Source organism: Neophocaena asiaeorientalis, unplaced genomic scaffold (assembly GCF_003031525.2).
Source record: "Neophocaena asiaeorientalis asiaeorientalis breed wild unplaced genomic scaffold, Neophocaena_asiaeorientalis_V1.1 scaffold171, whole genome shotgun sequence".
Lineage (NCBI taxonomy): Eukaryota > Metazoa > Chordata > Mammalia > Artiodactyla > Phocoenidae > Neophocaena > Neophocaena asiaeorientalis.
The window spans coordinates 13192869-13214460 of record NW_020174013.1 but is presented as its reverse complement, the minus strand read 5'-3'; the positions used below and the strand labels follow the sequence as shown (position 1 = coordinate 13214460).

Genomic DNA, 21592 nt, shown 5'->3' with positions numbered 1-21592 from the left:
AAAGGTGAAATAAGTTAATAAATAAAGTGCCTGGTACATAATAAGCATTTACTAGCCTCTAACTTCTTTCTTAGTAGCAAATTAAGGACTAGCAACCACGATTCTTAACTCCCTGTCCAGTGCACTCTCCACGACACTTCATGTTGCATAGATAACATTGTTTTGAACTGAGAATATTAAGTGCATTAAAAAAAAAACAAAACCCTGTCTTCCTAAATTAATCTCTTCACATTTTTAATAATGCAAGGAAGGAGCTTGAAGTTGGCCCACAGAGACTTTCATGAACCAAAGGGTTATTTTTAATTGGGTTTTGTGCCTGTTGTTATGGGAATTATTGTTTCATAGATGAAGCATTATGATTTTACTGCAAGATCAAGCCCAGAATGGGGTATAATGATGATATCATCCTTATGCTTCTTCTTCTTGACAAAACACTTTTAAATTAAGAGAATGGGAGTGAAGCTGCTTCAAAAGTGCATATTTCTAAGAAAAAAAAGATCTTCCCTATAAAAATAGCTTTAAAATGATATGTTCTCTTTCCAAAGATCAAAACTCAGAATGGCCCTTGCTGCTGGTAGGATGATAAGATTCTGCAGAGTTACTAAACACTTCTTTCTTCACTGTTGAAACTAGAAAGAGTTCCTTTGATCCTGGAACTTGCTTTCAGCAATTGGTCTCAAAGCATTTTTGCAGTTGTTGAACTAACAGGCTTCCTCTAGATATTTAGTGATCAAACTCTCAAAACGGTTCTGTCTAGACTAGTTTTTATTCATGTATCCAGATGCAATTTAACTTCTCTAAAGAAACAAAAAGAGATGATTACTAATTTTAATGACGGTTCTGTTTAAAGATAAGAGGCAGTTCATCCTGCAAAATTTAGCTTATGTCGCTGGCTCATTTTAAGCCTCAGAGAAACCCCAACCAAGGAAGACAGAACTTGTATCATCAGTAATATCCTAAGAGAGAAATCAGTGGGCTTGCTGGATAGCCTGTGGTATTAAAAGCAAACAGTGATCTCCTGTTGGACGGACTACTGAGGTTTCTTCTAGTACTTGGTTCCCTAATTTATTTATTTTTCTCTCTTCTTCTCTCTGGCCTTTTCATACATCCTCCTATGGTCCTTGGACATTGGCTGGTTTGGCTGATAGAATTTGGTGGAAGAAATTATGAACTCCATCCTGATCCTGAGTTAGTTGAAAGTCATATAACTCAACTCAGTGTCATGTCTTTAGTTATTTTAGTATAAATATAGAAATGTCAGTACCTAAAAAACAGGGCAAAGTCTATCACCAAAATATGTATCATAAAAAATTTTCATGATTTTTTAAATGAATCATAATATCAGATTATTGACAATGCTTATTTTTTAATAAAAAATTTCCAGTTCTTGGGCTTCCCTGGTGGTGCAGTGGTTGAGAGTCCGCCTGCTGATGCAGGGGACACGGGTTCGTGCCCCGGTCTGGGAAGATCCCACATGCTGCGGAGCGGCTGGGCCTGTGAGCCATGGCCGCTGGCCCTGCGCGTCCGGAGCCTGTGCTCTGCAACAGGAGAGGCCACGGCAGTGGGAGGCTCGCGTACCGCAAAAAAAAAAAAAAAAATCCAGTTCTATTGAAAGCTCTTTTTTCCCTTCGTTTTTATGTGGAAGAGAGACATTTGTCTAACTGTCATTTCAATAATTTCAAAATACCTCCTGAAATAACCTCTGTCTTAAGCCAATTTAAATTCAACTTGCACAGGTTTACATGGGTTCACTTGCGGTTGCTTTCCCAGTAGGTTACACTTCTTGTCCTCTTTCCTTTGGTCCTTAGCTGGGCATCACTTCCCTGTACTGCTACTTAATCTCATTTGTTTTTTCTTCCCTCCCACTCAACACTCGGCCCTTTATTGGCAGTGTTTTTTTCACTTTCTTCACCTCCTAAGAGTCCATTCTTTTACCTGTACCCACTGTCTGTGCCTCCACCAGACTTAGTTCTCAGACACAACATTCCATACATTTAAGAAGCTGGTGAACATTGGAGGTACATGATGTAAGAGCGAAGAGCAGCCATCACATAGTCTCGTACCCAGAGCTGCCTCCTTGCCAGTCTAATCAGCCAGGTGCCATTGACTGAAAATGGTGAGCTAATGACCTCCCCAAGGTCAGAGGTTTCTTGACTGCTAGCTACTTCATTAGCAAGAAAGTGATAAGGCAAAATCAGAATTCCTGAGGGAGGGAAAAGTGTGTGCAGATTTAGGAGGCTTCCCAATGCTGTATTGACTGTGCCTATTTATAACAACAGGTGAATTTGTTTGTCTTTGATCAATGTGTAATGTTAAAAGATCCTTCTTAAAGTGTTACAGCTGAATGTCTGTTAACGTAATTTTCCTTGCTTGCTATGACTCTAATGGGCTTGAGAATTGATCCAGCCAGTCTCTCCTCTCTCTGTCTCCTTTTTCTCTCCTCTTTCTCTCTTCTCTCTCCTCCCTCTCCCTCACTTCCCCCCTTCCTCTGTCTCTTTCTCTCACTCTCTGTGAGGTTCGTTTGCTTGACTGATTCTGAGTGTCCATAATGACTGTTTGGCATATTCTACAGGCAAAGGTCCCGAGACCCTTTTTGCCGGCTATAACCTCAATGATAACGAATGGCACACAGTGCGTGTGGTTCGTCGAGGAAAAAGTTTAAAGTTAACGGTGGATGATCAACAGGCCATGACAGGTAAAGCCCCATCACCTTTGCCTTGTTGAAGCTTTAGACTTTCCTGTTTCTTGCAGTTGACTTTGAAAACCAAGTGAACAACTTGAAGCTGATACACACAGTTCATTTCTTATTCCAGTTCTTCCAGCAACAAGTAAATTTAATAAGCAGCATGTTAAGTGTTTTTTTATCTCAAATGAACAACAATTTTTGTCATGTTCTTTTCCATTTAATAATACAAAAAGAAGTTATATTTTAATTTTATGGCTTGGTAAATATCTTAGGGCTTTATAAAATATTGAAATTATTGTTTGGATGCCAATTTCTGTTCAATTTCTTTGTTTCTTATATATTTAGGCAATGACAGCAGCAAGTTACACTTTTTAGCTTCTGGGTATATTGATAGATATGCTGGCATTCTGTCAGGTGAACTGCTTTTTATTTTAAGCTATAATAGATCATTTTGGGCCATTTAGCTCCGTTGGTTAAATTCTAATGTTAAGAATGTCAAGTTCAATCCCTGATTTGTAGATTCCTGACTGAGGTGAGCCACATAAAGGTGCATCCTGGAGACATAGGCAAACCGAATGAAAGAGGAATCGGTGCACCTTTATTCTCTCTGCTGAAAATAACTTCAAGCACATGACCCGCTGGGATATTAGCTCCTTTTTCTTTTTTAGAGAATATCTCCCTGTTAATTATTTTAGTACAAGGCACAAGACAGTCCTTGTGCAGCAGAGAAGTGTCTGTTCTACATTCAGTCTCAAGGGGGTTTCCATACTCAGAGATCAGGTGATTGTATCAATGTAGAAATATCATGTATGGGATTTTAACTTTTAAGAGAATCATTCCTGAGTTCAAATGAAGCAAACTACCAACTCGCAGATCTCTTACCAGCTTGTATTTCATTAGCCCTTTATGGCTTTCCAAAACTTTTTTCTACACGTGGGGGCAACCTTGCTTTGTTTCAGAATTATCTGAAGAGCTTTAAAAGGATCAATTCCTGACCAGACACCACAGAAAGTGTGGGAGGAGCTCATCATCATTATTATTTTTTCTTAAAATCTCTCAGAAGAACTCTAATGCAGCTTGTCCATGGATTGGCATTTAAAAACCACTGCTATGTTATGTCATTTTATTCTCCCAGGAAGGAAATCAACCAGGGAGCCATTAGCATAAGCCTTTATTCAACATCGCCAAACAGGAGAAGTCTCTAAAGAAACTGTGAACTTAGGGAAGGAAGGCAGAATATTTATAGGGCTGTGGCAGGAGTGTTAGCTGAAGTTCAGCTAGTTTTGGTTAAAGGCAGTTCTTGGAAGAAGAATGAATTGTTTCTGTAGATTAGCATCCGCTCTTTGGACAATCTCGGTTTTATCAAAAGGGGTAGAAATTAACAGGTGCAAACAAAAGACTGGTGCAACACATTTTTTTAAGGGTCTAAGGTCATGTGCAAGCGGTTGGGAAGAAATAAGGACATGTGAGAATCGCAGGAGAACATTCTTCAGTCCCTTAAGTTTGTCTCAAATCTCACACAGCCCTATGAAGTAGATAGGGTATATACATTCTCACTTTATAGATGAGGCAGCTGAGGTTCAAAGAGGTTAAGCGACGTATGCTTCTTTGAAATGCCATTGTTACCAGAACTGAGAGAGCACCTAGGTTTATTTTTTAATTTTGTTTATTTGTTAACTTTTAAAAATTTGTTTGCTTTTTGACTCATGGTTCATTTATTTATATTTATGAATATCCTAATATATGTATGACTCTATGATGAATACTTTTCCGGATATAACATGATTTTATGAGGATAATATATACACATATCAAAATCACATGGTGACCGATCATGTAGGGTAGCATGTAATGTACTAAACGGTTGAGTAAACAATTCATGTTCTTGGGGTTCAGAAGAGCTTAAAGGTTTCAGGAATAGCTTAAAGCAATAGATAATATCTGAACTAGGCTGTAAAGAAAGGATAATACAGAAGATAAAAGTATCTGGGACAGCATTCCACACAGGGAAGTATGGCTTAGATAGGGCTAGACAGACTTATGTTCAGGGAACAGAGAAGGTTTGTTTTGTTTCATGTAACCATAGGACGGTTGACATGGCTAGAATGGCCTTTGGGGGCCAATAGATCAGTGCTCCGAATGAAGGAATTCATATTTCATGGGTTTTCAGGCAGTTGGAAGTTGCTGCATTTAAGCTGCAAAGTAAGCTAAGAGAATATTTTTTGAGCAAAATGAATCCTGTGCGATGTACTAACTGCTTCAGGACGTAAAGTAGTAAAGTCCTGTACTACAGTGAGTGAAGAAGGTATAGAAACAAAAGACTGGTGCAACACATTTTTTTAAAGTTTTGTTTAGAAATAATTTCAAATTTACAAAATATTTCAAAAGTAAAAAAGTACAAAGAACACTGATATACTTTTACTATGGTGAGCGTGTTGTCCTATTTGCTTTGACATTTTCACTCTCTCATTTTTTCTTAACCAACTGAGGATAAGTTATATACTTAAGAGCCCTTCATTCTAAATACTTCAGTGTGCATTTTCTAAAAATAGGGATATCCCTTTACAGAACAGAGAGTCACCAACTTCAGTAAATTTGGCACTGATACAATATTTTTTTAACATCTTTATTGGAATATAATTGCTTTACAATGGTGTGTTAGTTTCTGCTTTATAGTTTTATCTGTTCTCTCATCCATATTCCCCGTTTGTCAGTTGACCCAATGTTGTCTTTTGTAGCATTTTTGCTTCCATCAGAGCATTCAGTCTAGGGCCAGACATTGCATTTTGTTTTCACGTCTCTTTAGCCCCCTTTAATGGAAAACATTACCTTAGACTTTCTTTGTCTTTGATGACATTGATAAATTAAAAAGATATATAGTCCTCCGACCTCTTGTCAATGTAAAGTCACTTTTTGGGCTTATCTGATGTTTCGCCGTGATCATATTCACGTCTTGCATTCTTGGATGGAATACATTGTTGATTGTGTGGTCTTCTTACAGTATCGCATCTGGAGGGAGATGATGTCCATGTCCTTGACTCATGATCTTAATGCTTGGTCAACATGTTGCCCAGTTTCTCCACTGAACAGTATGTTTTTCTCCCTTACAACTAATAAACTGTGGAGAGACATGTTAAGACAATGAAAATATCTGTACTTCATCAAAAATTTGCCCTAGATGTATCATCCACTGAAGATTTTACCTGATCCAGTCTTTAACACAGTAGTTACAAGTGATTATTTTCAAACTCCATCTCTCTTCCCACATTTAGAGTCAGCACTTAGTATTCTACTATATACAAGAGCTATCCCTTTATTCTTTCTTTTTCTTTCTTTCCCTTTCTTCTTTTCTTCCTTCTCTCACCATCTTCCTCTTTCCTTCCTTCCTTCCTTCCTTCCTTCCTTATTGGTATAGACCCACAAGTTTCTGTATTTTCAAGTAGTTTATAATTACTTCATTTAATTATTTTGGTGCTTAAAATGTCCCTGTTTGAGCCACTATGAATCCCATTAAGTTGGCCTCTAGGATCTTGTGACATGCCTCCACTCCAACATTTTTTTTTAGCACTTCTTCACTTTCTGGATGTACATACATACATATCAATTACACGTTCACATAAAATGCATATACACGTATTTTAGAAAACATGAGTTCACACTAGCACCTCCATATCTACAGCATTGTTTCTTGACTCCCCCATTCCATGTTTTCATATCCCTTCTTCCAAGGTGGAATCTTGGCTCCCAGGGATGTCATTTTCTCATTTGCCCAATCCAGTCATACATCTACAATAGTTTCAGAATTGCTTTAAATTGCCCACACTACCACGAATACTACGGACTGAAAACAATTCACTATTAGTTTGTGATTCTTCTCAGTCCTTACTGCCTAAGATTTAATGTGTATGGTCAAAAGCTAAGTTGATAAATAACTTTGATTAGTTCCTTTCTTCGTTTTTTCCTTTCCTTTTCCTTCCTTCCTTTCCCTTTACTGTAGTTATAGTAGTCATTTGAAATACAATTAGTTTTATTTCAGCTTCGTTTTTTCCCCTCCCATTCTTATGTATTTAATTACCGTCGTGTGTAGAACGTTAGCATGCTTTTAAAATCAGTGCAACAACAACAACAAAAAAAAAATCAGTGCAACACATTGTGAATTAGGAAGTGACGAATAGAGTATGAAAATGATCACTGTAACAGAAATGTTCCCTAAATGAATTGCCATCTAATTTTCATTAAAATTTAAGATGTATCTTTTCAATCGCAGAGATTCCTACCAAACTTCTAAATGAATAGTTATATTCTATATTAGTCAGTTGCTTTCTTCAACTTCCAGTGATTACGTCATTCCTTTGTTACTTAAATGGTTGTGCATTTGTCTCTCACCAGCAATCATAATGTTAGAAAGCAGAGTTAACAGATACTTATACGGATGTAGTTGGCTTATCGATACAGGAACAAATAAGTGGTGGATTCAAAGGAGAACTCAGAGAGAATTGACTCTGTTGGGGGATCATTCCTAAGTTAATGTCACATGTTTCCACTCTTCTGCTCCTCAGCATGCACTGTTTCTTCACGGTGAAGTCACCCATGTCTCCTTGGCTAGGTAATACTGGGAAACTCTGGCACCTAAGACTTCATTAGGAATCCATAGGCCATTGGTAAGGTTTCGCTTATGATCTGAAAGAAAAGGAATTCCCTTTCAAAATTGCCAAATTTGGATGACAAACACATTTGTTTAACAGATTTTTTTTCCCAGGAGGTATTATTAAAATTAGGAGTCTCAGCCCACCAACTCAGGGGTGCAAGAGATGGCACATTTATTAACTGACCTTACATCAATTTAAATCAGACCTTAGGCCTTTCTTCTGGGGTTACAGGATATTTAATCAGTCATGTGCCATCACCCCCACTCCCACCCATACCCTGGATCATGCAGAAACTCCTGTTGGCTTCTGTCTTCACTGGTTCTCACCAAAAAAGACAGTTCTCCGAGTTTGTCCTTTAAGCGATAAGAAGCCTGTTCCTCCTGTCCTAGGGGAGGCAAAGGGTCTTTGCTGACTCCTGTCGCTGAAGAGCTGTGGTTCAGTCCACCGAGGTTTACCTCATCCGTTCTCTCTGAAACCCTGAACCTGACCAGAGAGCAGGATGCTGGCACTCAGTGCTGCTAAATCCCACCGATGTTCATCTCTGTCTCCTAGTCAGTGGTAATTGCCTCATCTAGTTCAGCCCTCGAATGCATTCTGCTCATTACTTTTTCCTTTCTTGAACACCTTGCAAACGAGGCCTTCAGAAAAGATTAGAAAAGGTGTTGTTTTCCAGAAAGTTGCCTTCCACTTTCTGCCAAGTAAAAGCCTTTGAGGCAAAGTGCTACAAGGGACTTGGCTAGTTTCTTAGAACTGAAGGGAGAACAGAATATAAACCAGCATTTCAGTAAATTAGCCTGCCATTTACTCGTTCTCAAAACTGCCAAGGCCTTAGAGCAGAAATTATGTTCTATCCCCTCTCCGTTGTGTAGGAGTTGCAAGTTTTTTCAGTTGTGGGAACCAACTTGCTGTTTCTCAGAGTTCAGAGATGAATGGGCATATAAACTGAGTAAACACTGATGATTCACACAAATTATGCATATTCTCCCCCCACTCGTCCACCACACCTCTTCTTCTCAAAACTAAAGACAATGTTTTGTTTTTCACAGTAATTGTCATCAGGGTGATTCATATTTGGGAAATTATGTTTTGCCAAAGATCTCATGAAAGCCAAGAATTCATAAGAATAAAAAGTCAGCCTTGAGTTACATAGCATAAAAAAGGTTTCCAAAGATGCAATGGAACCTTGCCATTGAGGCTTCACGTTGGAATGAGACTTTTTCAAACACTCTAGTGGCCACATGAAGCCAACCATGAATCAGGAAAGCAATAGACATTTCTTATTAAATTTTACAGCAAGTTCAGAAATCACCGAACAAGAAAAAATTGTGAAGGAAAGCGCTGGAAACTCTTCATGCAAAGTCCTACATTTGACTACATCTCTAAATCAGAGTTATATATACTGTTAAGTCAAGTATTTGTTGAATACAGGACAGTACATACTCAGGTCATTCCTGGGAATGTCTGAACCTTACCGAGGCTCATGAGGGTAAGCAGTTGCCAGCAAAGAAGCCCAAGAAGAGAGAGATTCCCCAGAACTCAGATGAGAAAATGCTCTACACACTGTATGGGATCCCTAAGTAGGGAGTCCTTGGGTTTCAACATATCACCTAGTCTGTCTAAAATATCTGGAGTTGTGTGTTCTGTATGTGTGTGTATGTTAGTGTGTGTGGCCTTTGTTGAACACTATTCACTGCATATCCAATTACCCAAGCCTGGAAGCTGGGACCAGCATTATTTCCCCCTTCTCCATCATTCTGTACATTATTAATAAATCCTGCAATTACATTGGCGAGACTATCTTATTTTGTCCATTTTTTTCTATTTCTTCTATAAACACTCTACTTCATATTGTCTGCAATCTATTATATCCACAACAGAGAGATCAAATACACACACACACACACACACACACACACTCATGTCTTATGTCTGCCTAAAAGCCTTCAGTAGCTCCTAATAGAATCAGGAGGCACTGTGACATCTGACCCCTGACTCGTCTTCCCATCTCATCTGAGCACTAACCTCACTTACTCATGACTCTCCAGCCACACTCTCTGGGTTTTTCCTCACCTGAGAGCCTCTGTTCATCTGTCTCTCCTTCCTGGAATCCACCTCCCCCTTCCTTTTCTCCAGTTCTTAGCATGGCTTTCTCCTTTTAGTTCTTCAAATTTAACTTAAATATCCACTCAGGTACTTGCCCGCATTCCATATTTCCCAACCCAGCATGCTGTTCATCAGATTCATGGCATTTTCTGCGTTTTATCATCATATAGTTAATTATTTTCTTACCTGGTTTTGTCTGCCTTACCCCAATAGGCCATGAATTTTGTGAAAACAGGAGCTAAGTCTGCTTCTGTCAACATTATTTCTTAATTGCCTAATATAGCACCTGCCTTATAGGTATACTACACACTCAGTAACTTTCAATAACTTTCAGTGAATTAACAAGTGGATCTAAGGCTGGGGAGGGGTGGTCATTTTCTTCTGCAGCAGAAATTTAACCCAACTCAGAGCAAGGCTCAGCATAAAATCTTGCTATCTGTTTTGGTAGAAAGATTTGATTTAGAAATTGAGATTTCTGTGCAAACACACCACCCAGGTGGTTGTTTCTTATTGGAGATTATCATCAATCTGGATGCCCCAGACACTGAGCAGAGGCATTCTGTTAATCTCAAATTCTCCTTTTCCAATAAATCTCTAGGAAAGATGCTACATTTTTTTAAACGAGTGGAGCCTTAAAAATATTTCTCCTTCATTGTCCTTTATTTTTTCTTAGTCGATATATGTATTCAGTAGTAAGAGGTGGCTACATTGCCAACTGAGGATTAAACATGGGAATAAATTCTGAGGAAAGAAGGATTTTTGAAAGGCAGCAGTAAATGTTTTATTAGGCAGTGGATAATGGCTTTTAGGTGTTCATTCTCCTTCATGAGCAAACATGTGCCATTACCGTCAATGCAATTTATATATGCTTATTAAGGAAGGAATAGGCTCTTGAACATGGGCCGTAATGATTTTTCTTGTAATTGGGCCATGGTGGCTCCAAAGCTTTTTTACTACTTTTTTATTATGTATGCTCTGCATACATAGTCTATTCCTTTGAGAAAAGAAAACAGACAATACGTGTCATTTTTATCACTGAACTTCTTTCTCAGTTCTGCTGAACAAAATGTGCTTCCCTATTTCAGAGCTGCCAAGAACTGGACAATTTGGTGTCATATTTAATTTCAAGTATTAGAAATGTTTTTTCTGGATATTCTCTTACTGTCAGTTGGTTCTTTAATGTAGCTTTTAAGAAGAAAACATGACCGTTTCAGGAGCAGGGTGGGTTCACCAAGTTAAGACTCAGATTTTAATATAATGAAAAAGATAAAATAACACAAGGAGATAGAAAAGCCCAGGTAATTCTTTTCAGCTTTGCATATTCTTCATTCTATTTAGCTTGTTAATTCAGTGTTACTGGTGTCTCTAGTGATTTATATTTGAAAATTATTAAAGGCTAATTTTATTTGCTACCCAAGAGGTAGTTCCACACAGACTAGTATTGAGGTCACTGAACAAAAGAACTGAAGAAGGGGAGAAAAGTGATGTCATATGAGAAACCAGAATTGCTAAGGATTTAACAGTATTTTTGCTTGGGATAGACAAGAAGGAAGTATAGTGGGGAGGAGGGAGGAGAGACAACTGTTTACAGTGCTATTTTCTGTATTAAAAAAAACACACATTTGCAGAGAAGGAATCAGAACAAACTAATAACTGAAAAGAGAACATGCCGAGGGATAGCAGGACTGCTGTTGTCAGGATCAACGACTAGTAAAGAGGTATGGGGATTAAGGAGCATTAAGTACAGCTCAGGGGAGAGTTTTTTATACCAATGAGTTTGTTAACAGCAAAATCAAGTATGTGGGCAATTTTTCTTGTGCAACAAAAAGTATGCCTTTGATGATTTAATTACAGGCATTTCCTTTAAAATGCCACCTAGTATTTTATTGTTTTTTTCTAAAGAAATGGAAATCTGTCAGACTGGTTGAAGGAGGCCCACAAAGGGGGGGTGTTCAGTCTTTATCACACCTGGGAAGAAGGTTCGGTGCATCTTCCCAGGGCTGAGACTGGGATTGGCTCTAATTCATATTTTCATTAATATCAGGGATGATGGGATAGGGTAAGCTCGATAAAATTTCCAATTACGCCAAACTGAGTAGTGAAGCTAACACCTGGAAGAACTTGACTGCAATTTAAATGACCTTTTTGAGTTTCTGAAGAAAGTGAATGAGTTTAATTAGACAAGAACAAGATGCAAGGAGCGAATCACTAGCAATGATAAGAGTACTTTACCGCTGTGCTTTAGAAAGCAAGTTCACCTCTTTTTAAATTTTGACTTCAACCTTGCAGGTAGGTACAATGATCACTCTGGAGGTAGGGACGGGACTAAGTAGGCTTTTAATGGGATTGGCAGAGAAATATGGCAGGATGAACAGGGATGGGGTTGAGTTGAAGAGTGAATCACTAAATAAATTGGCAACCAAGCTTCACACTAGGGTGTTCAATAGAAGATTATACTTTGTGGTAATGTGGAATAATTTTACTGGTATTCTTAAAATTGGACATGCCTTGAACTGGTATGTCGTGCTCAATTTAGGTATCCAAATCCTAAGTGCAAGGAAAATGGCAGAGGGCCAGAAGAGATCAACAGGAATTCTTCGTGATTGGGAGACTAGGTCTAGGAAAGATGGAATTATTCAGTATAGAAAAGGGAAGGTGAAAAGTACATATTTAACCTCAAACACATTTTCATGGCTCGTAATTGGAAGGATAGTCAGCAGCTCTTCATTATTTCTATTGATATAGGAAAATATACAGTTACTTTTTGTTTTTCTTGAAGAACATTCTTTTTTTTTCTTAAAGGGCATATGTGTTTGTGTTTTTTTGTGTGTTTTTTTTTAAAGAAGATGTTGGGGATAGGAGTTTATTAATTAATTAATTTATTTATTTTTGCTGTGTTGGGTCTTCGTTTCTGTGTGGGGGCTTTCTCTATTTGTGGCAAGCGGGGGCCTCTCACTATCGCGGCCTCTCTTGTTGTGGAGCCCAGGCTCCAGACGCACAGGGTCAGTAGTTGTGGCTCACGGGCCCAGTTGCTCCGCGGCATGTGGGATCCTCCCAGACCAGGGCTCAAACCCGTGTCCCCTGCTTTGGCAGGCAGATTCTCAACCACTGCGCCACCAGGGAAGCCCGAAGAACATTCTTTATAAAGACAGACATCACATCACCATGGAGCTGGGATGTATCACTTTCTACTGGGATGATTTAGGATAGTCATTGCCCCTCGTCCTCCTCCATTCCATCCCTCTCTCCCTCCCTCCCTCCCTTCCTTCCTCCCTTCCTTCCTTTTCCTTTCTCTCTCTTCTTCCTCTTACTCTTTCTCTCTTCCTTTCTTCATTTTTTCCTTCCTTTATTCTTTCTTCTAGTTTTAAAAAATTCTGCAACTTTAGTTACTGAGGATCATTTTTGTTAAGACTAAAATTTGGACAGAGATTAAAACTTGACCTAAGAAAGTTTTATTAAGTAATTCAGCCTCACCATGTAAGGTCATTTCTCATTTTTACTATACATACATAACTGAATATCAAGGAGGTCTGTAGATCCTTGCATTTTAAAATGTGATTTTGCTATGGAAGTCTAAAGTTGAAAGTGCCCTTCAGATGCAGAAAATAATAATACACCATCTTCTCTTTTAGGTCAAATGGCGGGGGATCATACAAGGCTGGAGTTTCATAACATAGAGACTGGCATCATCACGGAACGCCGGTATCTGTCTTCTGTTCCCTCCAATTTCATTGGACACCTGCAGAGCCTGACATTTAATGGAATGGCATACATTGACTTGTGTAAAAATGGCGACATAGATTATTGTGAGCTCAATGCCAGGTTTGGCTTCAGGAACATCATAGCAGACCCTGTCACCTTCAAGACCAAATCGAGCTATGTTGCCTTAGCTACGTTGCAAGCCTACACTTCTATGCATCTTTTTTTCCAGTTCAAGACAACATCCCTAGATGGACTAATTCTGTATAACAGTGGGGATGGAAACGACTTTATTGTGGTTGAATTAGTTAAAGGGTAAGTACAGGTCCGTTCAATGACAAACGGAGCTTTATGAAAATGAACCTCAAGTTCCACAATTATACATTAAACAGAAGGTGGTGGGCAGGGAGGGTGGTTTGCAAATAATGCATTTGTTTAAACCACTTTTTAGGTATCTTATAAAGTTCATAGGGATTCAGTACAGTTTTTTATATCTACATTTCCATACATAAGGTGCAAATAGCGTCGAGTTCTAATTTATTGTAGGCATTCCATAAGTCTTACTCTTCAGATGTGGATATCTTTACTACGCACATGGTAATTCCACAAAAGAATTTCTACACTTGTTGGCTAAGTTAAATAGCTAAGTTAAATAGCTAATTCATGCAAGCAGATTACTTCAACTCCACAAAATCCCATTTAATCGAGGCTTAATTCTATGTCAGAGTTTCTTGAAGAATTTAGAAAGATTTTTATGACATTTCCTTGAAACTGTGATGAACATTTGGTATCTTTTAATTGATTTAGGTATTTATTCATTCAGTTGGTGAATATCATTGTACGTTTACAATTGGCTAGATAATATGCCATGTTCCTTGCCACTTCTGTGCACACTTCAGATTCCACCAGCCCCAAGGCACACAGATGCACACAACCCGAGGGGATACAGGTGAACACATAAATTTAGCAGAAAAGCACCAAGAAGTTTCCTAATACGATCTTGGGCAAAGGTTCAGGAGATTATTTAGCAAAATTAGGAAAACCTATGAGTCCGGGAGTGGCTACCTGAGCTGGTCTTGAGGGATGAGTGCACATTTCCCATAGAGAAATAGGCATTCAAGATGGCAGGAAACAAGTGCAGGAAGCTGAGACTCACCAGTTCTGTGTGGTTGGCAGAGGATGGAGAGAGTGGTGGAAATAGGGAATGAGTAGTCACAGATATTTATCTTCCACAGCGATGAAGTGGAGTGTGGACCACAATTTTAAAAATATTTTCACTATTTCCTGTATTGAAGACAATGAATAATCCTCCTTGCTGAAACAGAGTAGTGTTTCTTACCATCTTGTTAGTTGAGCTTCTACACAATTCACTCTCATGACTTCTAGCAAGGATGCAACCGCCTGCAAAAGAGATCTCTGTTTGTAATAAGCAGTTTGACTCCATCAGAAATTCAAAAAGTGATGGCAGTTTTCCACCTTCCCTTTTTTCCCAGGTACTTACATTACGTGTTTGATTTGGGAAATGGTGCTAACCTCATCAAAGGGAGCTCAAATAAACCTCTCAATGACAATCAGTGGCACAACGTGATGATATCAAGGGACACCAGCAACCTCCACACTGTAAAGATTGACACGAAAATCACAACGCAAATCACAGCAGGAGCCAGGAACTTGGACCTTAAGAGTAAGTGCATGGAGTCAGAGCAGCAGGCAGGAACCCACGTGGTTTGTGCTCCTGTGGCACAAGCTTTGCTTTGGCGGTGGGGGGAGCGGGGCGCGGGGTGTGGGTACCTTTTGCAAAGACTGACCAGAATTTCATCTCCAACATGTAATTAATAATACGACACACAAGCCCCTGCTCCCCCTTTAATGTGGCAGAAACACGTATTTTTAATAGCAGCTCAAAAATGCAATACCTAAGAATGCATGCATGCTTAAAATTTAAGGAGTGAGAAGAATATATCTTAGTCTTGATATTATAAAGAAAAGTAGGCGTTTGCAAGTTTCTTTAGTCCCAACAGCTTTTAGTTGATTTGGAGTCAAGGTAACCAGATACCTACTGAGTTTCTTCTAGAGCTTATTAGTTTTCTCTTCTTGGTGAGGTTTCCTAGATACTTACAGAACCTCTCACCAACAGGGGTCTGAGGCTGGCTTATACCCTGTGTCTCCAGTGGTGAATCCCTCCCAACACCCACAAACACCAATGGGAATATTCTTTCACCAGCTGCTAAGGAAGTCTTAACAGACTTTTTCCTTCCTTTTTTTTTTAACATCTTTATTGGAGTATAATTGCTTTACATTTCCTTCCTTATTGATACTTGATTTCACAAGTGAGCAAGAGAAAATACTTAGAAAATCTGTCAATAATGGAAAATAACAGAAGTTTCTATTTGAATGGGTCTTTGTGATTCGCTAAGAGCATGTCCATATATCCATCTCACTTAACACAACAACAAGCATTGGACAAGATGTTATTAGCACTTCTTTGTGAATGTAGGAAATCTGAGCTTTGAATGGCTTGCCCAGGGTTAAAACAACTACTTCAGCAGAGCAAATCATAACCCCAGTTCTGACACATGGCCCCTCCATTGCTCCTTCTGCACTGACTGGGTGCATTCCAAAGCCCTGCAGGGATCATCATGGTCATCATTTTTGCTTGGCAAGAGCTGTTCATTTGTACTGATGGGATCTTGCCCTTTGATTTAAAAGATAAATACATAGGGGAGTTAGGGAACTGGAAAGAGAAAACCCAGCAGAATTCTTTCTAGAGAAAAAAAAGCTGTGAGTAAGGTGAAAGAAGACAGAAAAGGGTTTCACTTTCTGTAATTGCAGAATATATTTACAACCCCAGTACTATATTTGTCTAACACATAAAATGTGTGGTGATGGCTGTCTCCCTTCTCAGAGTGGGCCTCTTGTTAACTTCAAAGAGAGCCTGTTTGTACCTACAAATCTAATAGCTTAGTTCACAAAGTAAAATGAAATTCAAAGGAAATGCTGTTTTACAGTCTACACCTCTTTCTTCTCTCTGACTGAAGTGAATGGAGGGCATTTTCTGTCCCTATTTCGTGGGTGCCCCTGTTTTGCACAGCGGACTCAGGTGGTAATTGTCAAGGAAAGGGAGAGATTGTGACAGTCGTGTGCTGGCCATGCCAACCACCAAAGCTAAAGCAAAATGTCCTGTTTGTGTAGGGAGAGACCTCAGTAAGCATAAATGAGCTTCCCTAGAAACCCTGAACACTAGGTGGAACACTAAAATGTCTAGAAAAGAAGCAGTTCCTGCTTGATTGAAGTATGTGACATGCACAGACCTACTCATTGAGGGAACAGAGAAGCAGTGCCAGGCAGTGGGTATCTCATTGGGCAATTAGGGCACTGTCTCCTGAGAAGTAAATATTTGCCTATTGTTCCTTAAAAAACTGAAGTGAGGGTAATTGGAGGACATGGTATGGGATTCTTTCTGGTGGTGGAGGGGACCTTTACAAACCTAAGAAACCCTCAGAGCTGATTTTGATTAAAACGTTGAGTGTTTCAGGATTTTGAATATAAGAAAGGCTTTATCCATGATAAAAAGCTAAAACTATGAATTGAAAATAGCGTTTTATATAATATTAAGATGCTAAGTATTGAATTCTGACTGAGTGCATTTGTGTTTAAAAAAATAGCACAATTTAAATTTGAGGTACATTTCCAGATGTATAAAGAGATTCTATACTAATGACTATCCCCCTCTACCTTGTGAAGTTCCTTCCTGTTTACAGACTTAACCAGACCATGCCATAAAGTGAGAGCAAGTTCCTAAAATTAAAACTCGGGACTTCCCTGGTGGTCCAGTGGTTAAGACTTCACCTTCCAATGCAGGGGGTGCGTGTTTGACCCCTGGTTGGGGAGCTAAGATCCCACATGCCTCACGGCCAAAAAAACCAAAAAACATGAAACAGAAGCAACATTATAACAAATTCAGTAAGGAGTTTAAAAATGGTCCACATCAAAAACAATTTTTTTTAAACTTAAACATTAAAAGTCAAAGCTGTGAACTCGTCAATTGGATGTGTGATCCAATGACAACAAAAACCCCAAGAAGCCCCCTTGCCATGTGTGTCCCCAGCTCGAGGGAGCCTGAGAAGAGAGCATGGTCCTGGGGTGGACATCTCTCAGCTTCCACAAGCACCACCTTTTGGTGTGTGGGTCCAGGGGCCTTGGTCAGATAAGGAGTGTTTACTGAGCGCTGACGCTGTGCTCAGAGTGGAGAGCACAGGTGCGAAGAGGGCGGCAGGCTTCCTGTAACAAGAAGCTTTCTGTCCCACGGAGAAGACTGACACCGAGGGAACATTGACAGGACAGAGAACAGGACTCCCTGGAGATACATCAGGACATTGAAAAGAATGTGACGTCACCAGGTAGAATATTAGAGGAAGGATTGTTTCAGAGATACCTGAAGGATGAGTAAGCGCGATGAGGCATTGTTTCTCCTTCCCACCTGGATGCCGGCCCCTGGAATTAGGGGAGCTTCATGAGACAGGAGACCACAGACAGGAACTCTTCACTCTGAATTTAACAGCAGTCTCCTTTGTATGCTAGTCATGTAGGATTCAGCCACTCTCAATGCAGAAACAATGAGAGGTGACCGAATTTGGACAATGGTCTTATTTTATGTATTTTTTGGCCCTTATTGAATTAAAATTATCAGATTTATTCTACACTCTGTGTAAGGTCACTGCCATAATCTTTAGTTCTTCTCAGAGTGAGGTCAATCTATTTAACTACATCAGAGTCCTATGATGGGGTTCTTGAGGTGCAAATTTCCGCAACCCCCTCAGACAGACTGAGGCAGGGATCATTTGAGAAAGACTACAGGGAAGGCCAGGTCGTCTGCATTTTTAAAGGGCACTCACTAATCTAGATGCTGAGTTTCAGAGCCCTGAATGAATGCAATGTCTATGTCGAGGCCAAATTTAACTCACTTTCGAATTTTAGTACAAAATTTGGTTTTGCTTTTATGTTAGAACTTTACTTTTCTTTTGTTTTGTTTTGTTTTACTAGTCCTGGGCCAAAGTGACATTGGTTGCTTCAGGATCCTTGCTTGTATTTCTCATGTTACCATACCGGGAAAAGACGCTAGAGGGCAGCATAAGGCCGCAAAACCTGCCGTATGGGAGGCGGGAGCGGGGGGAAAAAAGCCTCAACAGGCTCCACTGGCGCTGGGAAGTGGACACTGTTTTCGCCCAACTAAAATTCCACAGTTAGCCTTTAGAATAACGCACGCCTTTGTTTGTGGCTCTGTTTCATTATATAGACAGGAGTTTAGTGTGAAAGTGTGCAAGCTAGGGGCCGCTTATCCCATTCCCCAGCTTGACTCGGAAGAAGGTAGTCAGAAATAGGTAAGAGCCTAATCTCTCTGAAACGAGGAATTCCACGCGGGTGACCTTGTTCAAATTGCCTTTCGTGACACTGCCGCGTTCTCAGGGGGTTGTGTGTCTCTTCCCGCTGATACAGTTTTGCTTTCATTTCCCAGCTGTTTGCGCTGCGTCCCCTCTGGCTTTTATGTACAAGCTGCAGCACGCAGTGGAAAGAGCAGCAGAAATTTGCTCCCTGCAATGATTGCCTAGCACAGTTGTACTTACTTTCACTGTGGGACTTCTGAGTCCTGGCCCCTTTAGAGAGAGAAAGGGTTGGTGTAACTCTTCCTGCTGTTCTTTCTCTTGTTCCTGTATTTGACAAAAGTGTATGTTTGTATGTGTATGTATATGGGAAGGAGCTCATATGCATTGATTCCCTACTAAACACTAAATAGATTTAAATGAGCTTATTTTATTTAATCCTTGAACCTACCCAGGGACTTGAATTGAGGTCAGTCTTGCTAATTCGTTAATCTAGCTCAAGAGCAAAGATGGGGGAAGGATTGTCTTTGGCCCCCATCTTCCATGGGTCCCCTTCCTTAAGACATTATTAAGTTTATCCTTCAGCAAATTGAGGAAAATTTACTTTGTGAAGGAAAAGTGAAAGATTCCTAGGCGCAGAGAATACAGTGCCCTCAGGTGGCCACTTAGCAAAATTACTTAAAAGTGAATAATTCCTTCATAGGCCACATCTAGGTCAGCCCAGGCAGAGCTTTGACCTTTGTTTTCTCTCTCAAACCCCAATTCCTTGGCCCTACGGGTTTTGAGTGAGCTCTCCCTCTGTCCTACCATCTTGTCTCTTCCCTTCTTACCACCATGACTAGTGTGTGCTTGTTAACCTTCCTTGTATCCCTCCTTAAATCTTACCTTGAAAGCAAACACCTGCTGTTGTTTATCCTGCTTCCAAGCCACTAAGAGCTCCCCTAAGCAGAGACAACTGGACTAGGGCTGTCATTTCAAATAGACTCAATCTCTAAGCAGAGATTTGAGGATGAATAGCATTCTTGCTCTTTTCATCTTGATCTCACATCAGCCTCTGTTACTCAGCTACCTACCCTCTCCAGTCCTGAATAGACCACATATCCCACGTTTTTCTACCCTTCAGTGTTTTAGACAAATCCTTGCTGCAATAAATCAGTGATCCAGATTCTATTCCAAAACCCTGATCATGTTTAAATATACCCAAGCTTTGTGTACTCAGCCATGTGACATCTGGTAGCCTGCTTGCCTTGCCCAGATAATTTACTCAAATACAAAACTTTCAGAGAAGAATCCGACTTTGAGCTTAGCCTTAAAGCAGGAGATGGCATTGAACATGTTGTCTGTCCTGCTGGTTAGGCTATCTTTGTTAGATTTTTTTCTTTCTTTTTTTTTTTTTTTCGGTGTGTAAGGGAAAGAGATTTACTCACATTACTTCAGTTAATGGGAGATTATTTTAAGGATCCATTAGGAAGTAAGAGAGACAAGACATCCTTTCAGCTGCTGAACAACGAGACCACACAGAGAATAAAAACTTTGTTCTAATAGTCATACTGGGATCTCAAGAGCAGCCCTTCTACATGTTCCCTTGGATACAAATGCCCACTGCTCCCTAATTCAGGGCTGCACCACCAACCTCTCTCTGCTGTGTCTACTCCCACTTAGATCATTCTTTCTCTCCTCTCAGAGACCGCTTCCTGGTCTCTCCTACTCTTGGCTTCTGCCTCATGGCTTCTACCTATTGCTTTTGCTCCTGTGTGCGTTTCCACTTCTGTCCACTCTCCTCTTCCTCTCACTTTCAGATTCCCCCCAAAACATGCTCTAACATGGTGAGTGGACTTGTCTAGAACACAACTGCATGGGCTTTTTACCTGCTACTTGTGGTCAGGCTCACTTCCTCAGACCGAGTAGCTGTAAACCCAGAGGTAGATTTGCACGGCATAAAACAGGAACTTAAAAGATGGTCTCTGGGACGGAGGCTGTGGGCTTGGAAGGCTCTCGTAGCTTCCCAGAAGGAAGCAAGGTGATTTGCTTATTCAGAAGGGCCCTAAGGATCATGGCAGAAGGTGAAGAGAAGGGAATTAAGGGTTTTTTAAGCAGGAGAGTGGAGTTTATGGTGCGCTTGAGAATCATTCCTTTGGCTTTGGTGCAGAGGATGGGCTGAGGAAAGAGATTGCTCTGGAGGCAATTGTCATGGTACAGAACAGAGACAATTGGGCTCTGAGTACATAAAAGTAAGACTTGACATTTTTGTTACTCCGTTTCCCACATAAGAATTGAGAGACAATTAGAGATACGAAACTATTGTTTTTCTCCTGACGTCTCCATTGAATTCCCAGGCTTTGCAGAAATAAGCCTCAGTCTCCTTTGTTTACTATAATGCCGTTGTCACTTTGTTTTAATACTACTCCCTTCTGCCCCCCGCCGTTGAGACATCCTTTCCCTCCCAGGCCCAGCTGCCTCGGACCTGCTGTCTAACGTTTGGCTTGGAAGTTCTTCCTTCTCCTTGCGTATAACCCTTGGACCAGCTTCCACGACTGCCACAGAGTTCGTCTTTATTCCCTACCAGTGAACTCTGTTTTCTTTCTTTTTTTTAAATTCCTTCACTCATTGTACTTGTTCTGGAATCTCTTCTACATTGGGTATAGTTTTACTATGCACAGTTTTTTTCAACTCCCACCAATTCTATTATTTAAAATTTCTCTTCCCACTCTTAGGATCCTGGGAACTTAGAGCTTGGAGGGATCTTGGAGACACTTTGATCTGAGCCTTTCCTTATACACATGAGAGACATGTGCTCAGGAGACTGTGCACAGCCAGCCAGATAGTCAGTGTTCTAGATCTGGCTGGTCTTCTGATGCCCAGTTTAACACTTTTCACAATAGACCAGGGATAGCAAGTTGCATTGCTCAGATTCACCTCAGTTTTCTGCTAGTGACAGCCTGGAACACATGCTGAAAAGAAATGAGGCCTTCTGTGGACTCACTGAAGAAGCCAGTTCGTATGGTCCACCATGAGCTTAAGATGGAACATGGTAGCACATGGGTCACCCGTTAGCTTTTTTTTTTTTTTTTTTT

The 21592-nt window shown here is 40.1% G+C and overlaps 1 protein-coding gene across 17 annotated transcripts in view; it reads left to right on the top strand.

Moving 5' to 3' along the window:
- Nucleotides 1-21592, top strand: part of NRXN1 (neurexin 1) — a 1113124-nt gene that overhangs the window by 528164 nt on the left and 563368 nt on the right. For all 17 annotated transcript variants that reach the window (XM_024753585.1, XM_024753584.1, XM_024753583.1 and 14 more), the window contains 3 exons: nucleotides 2573-2695; nucleotides 13071-13452; nucleotides 14631-14821. In XM_024753585.1, the coding sequence (XP_024609353.1) occupies nucleotides 2573-2695; nucleotides 13071-13452; nucleotides 14631-14821 (696 nt within the window). The remainder of the gene's footprint in view (nucleotides 1-2572; nucleotides 2696-13070; nucleotides 13453-14630; nucleotides 14822-21592) is intronic.